Source organism: Raphanus sativus, chromosome 5 (assembly GCF_000801105.2).
Source record: "Raphanus sativus cultivar WK10039 chromosome 5, ASM80110v3, whole genome shotgun sequence".
Lineage (NCBI taxonomy): Eukaryota > Viridiplantae > Streptophyta > Magnoliopsida > Brassicales > Brassicaceae > Raphanus > Raphanus sativus.
Window position 1 is genome coordinate 2,591,142 of NC_079515.1, and position 10,003 is coordinate 2,601,144.

Below are 10,003 nucleotides of genomic sequence, written 5' to 3' on the forward strand. Positions count from 1 at the left end.
TTAGTTTTGTCGTTTACAACCTAGGTTTTATATTGCCAAAAAAAAAATTATCGTCAACAGCAGGGTTCGAACCTGCGCGGGCGAAGCCCAACAGATTTCAAGTCTGTCTCCTTAACCACTCGGACATATTGACTCTTTGTTTAGGTTTTAAGAGAACAAAATTTTCTCACCTACTACTCAATATTCATTCATACTTCATAGATTACTCACTTGATAGGAAAACAAACACTGTCAATTTGTTGGTGATATAATATAAGCATGACTGTTTTCTTGTATCACGTCAGAACCTTGTAAAGGAAAAAATAGATAGATTCAATGTAAAATGGCGCCAATACTCCGTTATAAAAGGTTAACATTAGTTAAAAATTTGAAATCTCATAAGAAAAGCATTTCAGTAGATCTATGTACATCTTCTCTCTTCATGCACAAATTTCATTCACCTGGTTATTCGTTAGCCTTGTAATAAAAAGAGTGATAATTCACATTGATCATCAATAAATAAGAAAAAGTAAATAGCTTTTTGTCACAAAATTGTAGAAACATCCTTAACTTAGATCATTTTCTTTCACGTTAAGACTCATTTTCTCCTTACCCCTGGTTTATCCATTTTAAATAACTTATAACCACAAAATTTTCTTCCAGTTTAAGGATGCAAGATTTCAAGAACAAAAGAAAAACTAAGTCTGAATGATAAAAAAATTAATTGCAAATCCAAAAAAGAAAAAAAAAATTACCAAAAGAAAACAAAAGCAAACAAATGATCCAAACTTTAGAACTTTCAATCTGAGCTAAAACATTATTCAACACTCTCTAATTCGATGCAAGAGGTTCGTTCCCATTATAGTTTGTAGAAAGAGCTAAAACTTTATTTTACTTTCATCGACCGTTGTTATTGAAACGAACCGGTTCTGATCACACTCCGCCGGTTTATTCTACGCAATTCCGATGTCGGATCCACCCGGCTCTTCAGGACGCGCGATGTTCACGCGCGGATCTTCAACGCGATTCGGGTCGGGTAAAAACCCGGACGATTCAGCTGACGTAAGCATCCCCGGAGACGGACCGCCGTCGAGGAGCTTCAAGCCGCAGTTTTCGCGTAACGATTCCGTTAGAGATCACGGTGACGACGGCGAAGACGATGATAGGATCCTCCGTCATCCGGTGGTTAAGTTCGCGGAAGAGAGGCAGATGTCCGCGAGAGAAGCTGCCGCCGCGCAGGAAGCGGCTGAAGCTGACGACGACGACGAGGAAGATGACGATGATTCAGAAGAAGCAGAGGAAGAGAAACCATCTGGCCCGAAGCAGACGATGTCGCTGATGGATCTGTTGGAAGAGACGGATCGGCAAATGGGGTTAACAGGTTCAAGATACGCCATGGATGACGAAGAAGAAGACGAATACGAAGATGAAGACGAGGAAGAAGAAGGAGAGATGAGTTGCTGCGTTTGTCATGTGAACATCAAAGGCGCGACTTTTACACCTTGTTGTGGTCACACGTTCTGTAAGCTCTGCTCTAAAGAGCTTATGGCTCAGAAAGGTCATTGTCCCGTTTGCAACAGCTTCGTTATAGAGTTCCTCGACATCTTTTAGAAAACAACATTTTTGAGAATTTTTTTTTAATTTTATTTTCTTGGATTATTATTATTCATACTTGTAAAATAGACCAAACTTTGAGCTTAGCAATCGTTAACAAGACGGTTGTGACGTGGTGGACATCGATCAGGTTCTCTCACGATATAGATCTGATCTCCGACCTTACTACTCGAGTCTTGATTCCTATACCATGTCCATAGTGCCCATGTCTCATTCTTCACCTGCGTAATAAATTAAATCTAATTAAAAACTCTTAGTGTGGTTTTTTTGGCGCGCTTAGGAGTTAGTTAAAGCCGTTACCTCTAATATTCCATGGCCGAAACTGCTTTCTCTCAAGGCACTATACTCAGGTTGCTGATCCCAACAGAACCTACCAGTCTTGGTGAAGTTCCAAGCGCAAAATTCTCCACCCATGGCTGGATCCGGCGTGGTAAACGGGTCAGGACATTTACCGGGCTCATCCGCGTGCTCAATCGCCATCTTTTCACGGTTACCTCCATCACCAACCACTATGTAAACTGGACCGCACGGGTCTAGTTCGTAGTTGTAAACTCTGTTCGTCCGTTCATAAGCATGAACCTGAAAAAAATAGTTTAATCAAATCATTAAAGGCCAAGATTAAAAAGAGAGACAGTTTTTCTGTGTGTTACATGTCCGTTGAAGACAATGTCGGTACCGTAAGAGCAAAGCAACTCTTCCATAGCTTCTTTCATACACTCGGCTTCTCTGTAATGAGCTGTGTAAGTGCTATACCAAGGCGGATGCCACGAGACTACTAACCACGGAGTCACCGATCTATCGAACTCAGCCAGATCCTTCTTTAGCCACTCGTACTGTTCGCCTGGTTTATCAAAGGCGATGTATGCACCGAGCATCACGAAATGAATCCCACCGGCGTTAAAAGAATAATAAAGCTTAGAAGAAGAGCCGCTCTCTTTAAAAGGGAAAGCGAATCTGGAGCTATAAGCTTCAAACGTCTTGCTCTCGGCTTGCAACTCGATCTCGTGATTTCCTTCGATCACCATCAAAGGAACTTTCGAAGTCAGTCTCTCCATAAACCTACCCCAGTAGTCCCAACGCGGCTGGTACGTCTCGTGTATAGGGGTATCCGAGAAACTGCACGAGTAACAGTCTGAGCTGGTCCCGTTCGTTAGGTACAAGTTCGCGTAGCTCACGTCGCCGATTAATAAAACAAGATCCGGAGAGTTCTGAAGCAGATGAGTGATTGTATCTGTTGTGTTGTAAGTGAGACCAAGATCGCCCACGACTGCTATTCGGCTAGGGTAACTCGAGGGGTTGGAAACCGGCATTGTACGGAAATGGTGTATCTTACTCATAGCGTGTCGTGAAGGATCGCCGCATCGATAGTAATAGACGGTACTCGGTTTCAGCCCTGCGTTTAAAACACAGCAAAACCAGTTATCAAGTAAGGTTTGTCATAGTGTGTGTATATATTATAAATGAGAAGAACCTGTGATGCGGACATGGTGTATGATTCCAGAAGTATAGTTTAAGAGACCGTCAAAAGGGTAAAGTTGACTATAAACAAGTGAATGTCCTTTGGCTTCATGACTCAGTGAGTGTCTCAAAGTACCGAACTGGACAATACTGTCGATACTTGTCGGATCTAAAGGCTTCACGTTCTTGCCGATTTGGAACTCACCTTTCAGACACAACACGAGTTTCATTAATTAAATATAACTTTAAGCTCGTTGTCAGCTTTCATTAGAGTCGCAAGTTCCTAACTTTAGATACAAGTAACTGAAAAAAAGAGTTCTATGTCTGAAAAAGAGTGAGTTGGTAATAAGATTCGTCCTTTCCAGCATTTATTACATAAGCACTCTATTCTTTGTGACGAAATAATTTTTTTTAAAATACTAATTTTTTTTTTGTAAACTAAGAGAAAAAACTAATATCTTTTTTTTTTTGTAACAGAAAAAAAAATTAAATTGCAGAGAGTTATTATACAAATCACGTAAAAGGTGGTACCTGTGATCCAAGAGACCCATATGGAGTCGTAATCGGAGGAAAGAGATAGAGAAATCTGCTCCGGCTCGAAACCGGTGACGTGGCGGCGGACGCGAGGATCTGTGTCAGGCAAATCGATTGCCTTTCCCCGGAGAGACGTGTCTAACGGAACCGTCACCGGAACGAACGGTCCGTCTAACGTCGAGGGGATGTAATCGGCGGAGAAGGTAGCCGGCGAGAGAAAGTGGAAGAAGAGCAGAAGAAGTGGGAGTCTGAGGAAAGTGATAGAGTCGTTGTGAAACGTCATCGTTTTTGCGGGGTTGTGGCGGAGCTTTTGGTTAAGTAGTGGGGCTGCTTTCTTATTAATGTTGGCGTTGGGATATTTTGGGAAGAGATTAAAATATTTAAAGTATCAGATTAAATGGTCATTATCGCTGAACAAACGAATCACTCTCAACTCAAGTCATTTAACTCGTAACTTTGATCATGAGACCAAAATTCTTTTCCAACACTGAAATAAATAAGATTTTTTTATCAAAAAATGTAATTTCCGATGTGTTTTATATGTATACGTGCAGTTCAAGGAGATCTAACTATATATTATAGGATGTTACAGAGTGACATTTGTTTATCAAAAATTATATATTCCAATCTTATGTGGTGGAGAAATTTAAGTTCTAACCATAATGTTTGTGCATTTCTGCTTTGTATTTTTCTGAATACTTTTATATGTTTGGGTCTGCGCTGCCGGTTCTATTATTGCTATCTTAGTAAATAGGGGTTTGTTGGATAGTAATTAGATTGTTAGTGTTTTTTTTTTGTTCTATAATACTGATTTTTTTTCTTCTTCAAAATATGGTGGTATTCATTCCTCTAATCTTAGTGAAAATCTACTTGCATAGGTCGAAAATCATTCAAGTGTGTAACATTTACGAAAAAGACTCAACGAATTATTATTTTTTTTTGGTCAAAAGACTCAACGAATTTAAGAATGAGTATAATTGTCAATGATCCAAAAGCTGTACGTGGAAATGCGTCACAAATATTAGCACATAACATGCTTCTCAATTAGTATCATCTTCTTTCAAAAATTTTGAATTCTTCGGCTATGGCTTTGATAGTGTAACTCTGTTATAGATTTAGATTACTCCAATAGTTTGTTATATTATAAAATTATTCTATTTTTGAGATATAAATGAATATTGATTTTTAACTCTATATTTAGAATATAAAAAACATTATTTTATATCTCACTCTATTAGAGTGTAATTTTATTATAGAGTAAATTATTAAAGCAAATTCAATTCTATAATAGAATTACATTATTTTAGACTGAAAATTATAGAGTGTCATGGGAGACAGAGGCGGACCCAGTATAAAATTAGAGGGTCAGTTGACACAGATTTAATTATGAAATAATTAGTTTTGCATAGAAAATTCATAGAAAATCAGCAGACAGCAGCTAAGATGGTAATTGAATGGGTGTTGACACACCTAAACCTAGGTTCAAATCTCCAGATGGTACTTTTGTTATCATGTTTTCGAAATTTTATATATGATGACACATGTAAAAAAAATGATTGGGTCCGCCACTGATAGGAGATGGTCTAACAATAACAATAGTGCTTAACGTTTACACACGGTAGTAAAAACATAATTCATTTGACTTGATAGCTTTTTTTTTGACTTGATACCTTTATATTCATGGATGGACTGAGATAGAGATCACCATCTATAATGCGCAAAAAGTTAATCGCTCTATGATGGCCATAAAGTCAGGTTCCACACCACAATTAGTCATCCAATTTTCACCCTTTTTGAATTTTACTATATAGTACTTCCTCCGTCCTACTTTGAGCGGTGATTTAGGATTTTTATTTTGTCCTATTTTAAGTGATGTTTTCATTAATCTAGGTAGAATTTAATATAATTTGAATTTTATAACCAATTATAAAATACTGTACTTTTTTATTATTGGTTAAACTAGTTTTATTTAATGTATTTTTATGTTACTAAATTAAACTACATAAAAATATGTATTTTCTTAATATATGTGAAATAACCTAAAACATCACATACGGACAGAGAGAGTAATATATTTGTGTGTTGCTCTAGTTATGGTGGTTTGATAGATTTCCCACATTTTTTTTTTCATTTATCTTGTTGTTATAAATCTGAAGTTTGTAAAATAACTAAATTTAGTAGTAGTACAGATAATTAATTCATCTCTGTCTGGCTCTCACGTCTTTTGGGTCTGATAATTCATATTATTTCGTTTTTAATCCCCGATTAGGCCCTTTATTCCGCAAACGCTCTTTTAATCCCATCTCATTCAGCGTTTAGCCGTTTACACCTAAAACGCACTTCTTGTCGCCGGCTCGCTGGAGCTCCAGCGTGATCTAACACTGTAATGCTCGATCCACAGTAACACAACAACCCCTGTGAACCTTCCCTTCTCCTCGGATCCGAATCCGATTATGGCTAGACTCGTTCTCACCCGGTGGATCCCTCTGCTAATCCTCCAATCGTTTCTGCTCGCCGTCGCTCTCGGATCGAGCAGAGTCGTCGTCGAAGAAGAGTTCACCGAGGCGTTGCTGCTGAAGCCTCTGCCCGATCGGAAAGTCCTAGCTCATTTCCATTTCGAGAATCAAGCTCCTCCGTCTAACTCCCATGGCCGCCACCACCATCTCTTCCCCAAAGCTATTTCTCAGCTGGTAAATAAAGCTCAAAATCTGCTATAGGCATAGCTTTGATCTTTTTGCAGTTAGAAGGAATTGGAATTTTAGATACTTCCTCTAAAACAATTTAAGATAAATCTTAGTAAAAATTTGGAAGCCATACGACTTGTTTAGATCTAACTCTTTAAAATTAGGCGAATGTTTCATTAGGCTTTACTCATGACCGGCCCTGAGCTTTTGGGCTGAGATAAGATGAATGTTTCATTTGGCTTTACTCAGGACCATGACCGGTCCTGAGTGATCTTGATTTCAGAGTATATGATAGCTTTTCTGGAGCAAAACCTATGTTTGCTATGACATTTTGAAACAATATTCATTTCTTTTATCCATTATTAAGAGGTTTTTTTTATGTAATCTCTGAGATGTGGATTCTTTAACACAGGTTCAGAAGTTTCGAGTGAAGGAGATGGAGCTATCTTTCACTCAGGGACGTTGGAACCACGAACACTGGGGAGGATTTGACCCGCTATCAAGTACGAACGCTAAGCCTGTTGGTGTGGAGCTTTGGGCTGTGTTTGATGTTCCTCACGCTCAGGTTGATGCTTCTTGGAAGAACTTAACACACGCGCTCTCAGGGCTTTTCTGTGCTTCCATCAACTTTCTAGAATCTTCCTCTTCTTATGCTTCTCCTACGTGGGGGTTTGGGACGAACTCGGATAAGCTGAGGTACGGTTCGCTGCCGCGTGAAGCTGTTTGTACTGAGAACTTGACACCGTGGCTGAAACTGCTTCCGTGTAGAGACAAGGATGGGATCTCTGCGTTGATGAATAGACCGTCTGTTTATAGAGGGTTTTATCATTCTCAGAGATTGCGTTTGTCTATGGTTGACTCTGGTGAAGAGAGGTTGGGTTCTGGCATGTTGCTTGAGCAGAGTCTTACTGTTGTTCTCCAGCCTGATACTGTTTCTGTCGAAAAACAACTACAGCCGAGTTGGTCCCTTAGTTCACTCTTTGGGAGAAAAGTTGTCGGAAAATGTGTTCTTGCAAAGTCAAGTAATGTATATCTTCAAGTGGAGGGTCTTGCGCATCCAGAAACGCAGACGCTCTGGACGAACGCAGAATTCGAATTGTCTATAAAGCCAGACAGGACTCTTCGAGAACTCAGCTGCTTTCTTTTTGTCTTCGACATTGACAAATCCAGTGACAGTGAGCCATTTGATCTTGGCCTTGCTTGGAAGCTTCCCTCAAAGTGGTCATGCCAACAAGCTCCATTACACGCTTCTCGGTTCTTGATGGGAAGCGGGAACGAAAGGGGTGCAATAGCCATCTTGTTAAAAGCCACAGAATCACATGATAAGTTATACGGCAGAGATCTCAGCAATGGACGCTGTACAATAAAAACTAACATTTTCCAGATTTTCCCGTGGTATGTTAAGGTTTATTATCACACACTCCAAATCTTTGTGGACCAACAACAGAATACAAGCAGTGAGGTCTTGAAGAAGATCAATGTCTCACCATCTACTGATAAGATGTCATCTGGCATGATGGAGATGATGCTGGAACTACCATGTGAAGTGAAATCTGCAGCCATATCCATAGAGTATGATAAGGTAAATATTTCGTTCTCCTTAGCTTTATTCACTTAGCACAATCTTATCATCAAATCGATTGATCTGAGTGTCAGGAAACTGATTTGTGTTCTGTAAAATTTGCTCAACTCAACAGGGTTTTCTACATATAGATGAATATCCTCCTGATGCTAACCAAGGATTCGACATTCCATCGGCCTTGATAAGTTTTCCAGATCATCATGCAAGTTTGGGTTTCGAAGAAGAACTCAGCGCATTGCCCTTGTTATCAAAATTTAAGGTAGAAATGTATGCCCCTGTCACCTAATCCGAACGTAATAACTTACTTTATCCTTTGGATTGTTGCAGGAGGAATCATTAGTGCGCTCTTACACAGAAGTATTGCTCGTACCTTTGACAACCCCTGATTTCAGCATGCCTTACAACGTCATCACGATCACTTGCACTGTTTTCGCATTGTACTTTGGATCATTGCTCAATGCTCTCCGTAGACGAATAGGTGAAGAAGAAAGGTTTCTCAAAAGCAAAGGTTAGTCATCAAATGCCGTAGGCCCATGTTTTCACTATCATTTGAAAGCTCTCACCTGGATTGACCTGGATTCTAGTGTCAAGTTTATGATTGTTCTGTTTACTCTAGCAGGAAAGAAAACAGGCGGGCTTAAGCAGTTGTTATCAAGATTCACAGCCAAGATCAGAGGTAGACCAGTCGAATCACCATCATTAGAGTCACCCGCAGCTCAATCTTCGGTCTTGTCTAGGAAACTTCTCTTCAAAATCATATTGGTTGCAGTAGCTGCTGCCGCTTGGCAGTATTTTTCCACGAAGTAGGTTCGAAACTTTCAAGAGAGACAAGTTGTACAATATGTATACTTGGACCAGTGAGATTTGCCTTTTTAAGATTTGGAATTTTGCATCTCTTTTAGTCAATAGAATACATGAGAAAAAAACTTTTACATCATGCTCTGTTTTTACAAAGTAGATATCTATCTTATCTTCTTACGAGATGTGGAAGCAATCATCATATCATCTTCTCTTGTCCTCTTGAGACCATCACTAGTGAAACTGCATTTTACTCCGCTTTGTATTCCTGCAACATACATAAATCCCACATAGCAACATCAAAGAAGAGACCACAATGTTGTTTTAGTACATCAAAGAAGAGACCATTACTGAGATCTTACCCGAGCTATCACCCATGTAGAGTTTTAGTTTCTTGAATGAGTGCATATCTTCAGACAATAACTTTCTCTTGTTGCATCCAGAGAGCAGAGGTTCCTCAACTGTTGATACTTAAAACAGTCGGTTAAACTTAAAAGTAGATATTCAAAACCACATGGTATGTGTAGCAAGATTGTTCCCACATACTTGAACACTTATCCTTCAACTTCTTGTTTCTGTTTAGACCAAGATCGTTGATGGTTTGAGGATCAGAGTATGCTCCTGAAAAAATCAACCACACGTATACATAAAATATAATCTATTAGAAAAATACTTTAATTCCAAGATTAGCTGAACTTTGAAAGGAAACTCACTTTTGGTACCGACTTTAGAGAGCTTGCCGTCGACGAGGAGAGCACCAGCTCCGTCTTTACCAGTAGACAAGCCTTTAGCTGAGAAGAAAGCGAGCAAAGACTTCCACGTCACACAAGAAGCGACTAAATCATTATCTCTGCTTATGAAGTGACCATTGAGCTTCACCGTCGACGGCTCGAGCCCAAACGCTGCGGCTATAGACTTGAAGTCCAGTTTCTGATCGTTCCAAGCAACCCAGTCGATAACTTTCGATACAGAGGGACATAAAAGTCTAATCTTTCTCCAATCCTCGTCTCCCATCACCACTCTGCTTACAGGCTCCAAGGGATTCTTGTGTGTGTTTGCTTGAACTTTCTCGTATGTGCTAACTGTTAACGGTACCTTTGTAGACTTCTCAGACCTTTTTTTTCTTTTCTTGTCGGCCTTCTGAGACCTTCCACTAGAACCTTCTGGCTGAGACGGCGATTTCTTTGCAGCGTTTGGGTGTCTGGTTCTCACTTCAATGGGCCTTCGGCATTCACTTAATGGACTTTCAACTGACCCAAATTGATTCTTTGCAGCGTTTGAGAGAGGTTCTCATTTAATGGGCCTTCTTTAAATGGGCTTTTGACTGGCTGAATTATTTGCAAATATTTTTGGT

General features: G+C 39.5%; 4 protein-coding genes and 1 non-coding gene across 6 annotated transcripts; 2 read left to right on the forward strand and 3 right to left on the reverse strand.

The window, feature by feature from the left end:
- Positions 1-51: 51 nt before the first annotated feature.
- TRNAS-UGA (transfer RNA serine (anticodon UGA)) lies at positions 52-133 on the reverse strand. The gene has a single exon. It is a non-coding gene; the product is annotated as a tRNA-Ser (tRNA).
- Positions 134-632: 499 nt separating this feature from the next.
- LOC108856311 (uncharacterized) lies at positions 633-1,590 on the forward strand. Its single transcript, XM_018630084.2, has one exon. It carries the CDS (start codon positions 946-948, stop codon positions 1,588-1,590), a length of 645 nt encoding a protein of 214 aa, XP_018485586.1. The 5' UTR covers positions 633-945.
- On the reverse strand, positions 1,585-3,935 carry LOC108856309 (purple acid phosphatase 15). The gene is made up of 5 exons (XM_056986471.1): positions 3,583-3,935; positions 3,065-3,256; positions 2,244-2,986; positions 1,894-2,172; positions 1,585-1,814 (listed from the first exon to the last, which is right to left on the reverse strand). The coding sequence occupies exons 1-5, from the start codon at positions 3,866-3,868 to the stop codon at positions 1,677-1,679; spliced, it is 1,638 nt and encodes a 545-aa protein (XP_056842451.1). The 5' UTR covers positions 3,869-3,935; the 3' UTR covers positions 1,585-1,676.
- A 1,939-nt stretch (positions 3,936-5,874) lies between these two features.
- Positions 5,875-8,788, forward strand: LOC108863058 (uncharacterized). Of its 2 annotated transcripts, none has more exons than XM_018637360.2 (5): positions 5,875-6,275; positions 6,682-7,851; positions 7,967-8,110; positions 8,179-8,359; positions 8,468-8,788. In XM_018637360.2, exons 1-5 carry the CDS (start codon positions 6,039-6,041, stop codon positions 8,656-8,658), a joined length of 1,923 nt encoding a protein of 640 aa, XP_018492862.2. In that variant the 5' UTR covers positions 5,875-6,038; the 3' UTR covers positions 8,659-8,788. The 2 variants fall into 2 exon arrangements, with proteins under 2 accessions (XP_018492862.2, XP_018492863.2); XM_018637361.2 differs by having other exon boundaries at positions 5,877-6,275; positions 8,471-8,788.
- On the reverse strand, positions 8,692-9,834 carry LOC108863059 (uncharacterized). Its single transcript, XM_018637362.2, has 4 exons — positions 9,363-9,834; positions 9,196-9,270; positions 9,012-9,110; positions 8,692-8,917 (listed from the first exon to the last, which is right to left on the reverse strand). The coding sequence occupies exons 1-4, from the start codon at positions 9,661-9,663 to the stop codon at positions 8,814-8,816; spliced, it is 579 nt and encodes a 192-aa protein (XP_018492864.2). The 5' UTR covers positions 9,664-9,834; the 3' UTR covers positions 8,692-8,813.
- Between the last annotated feature and the right edge of the window lie 169 nt (positions 9,835-10,003).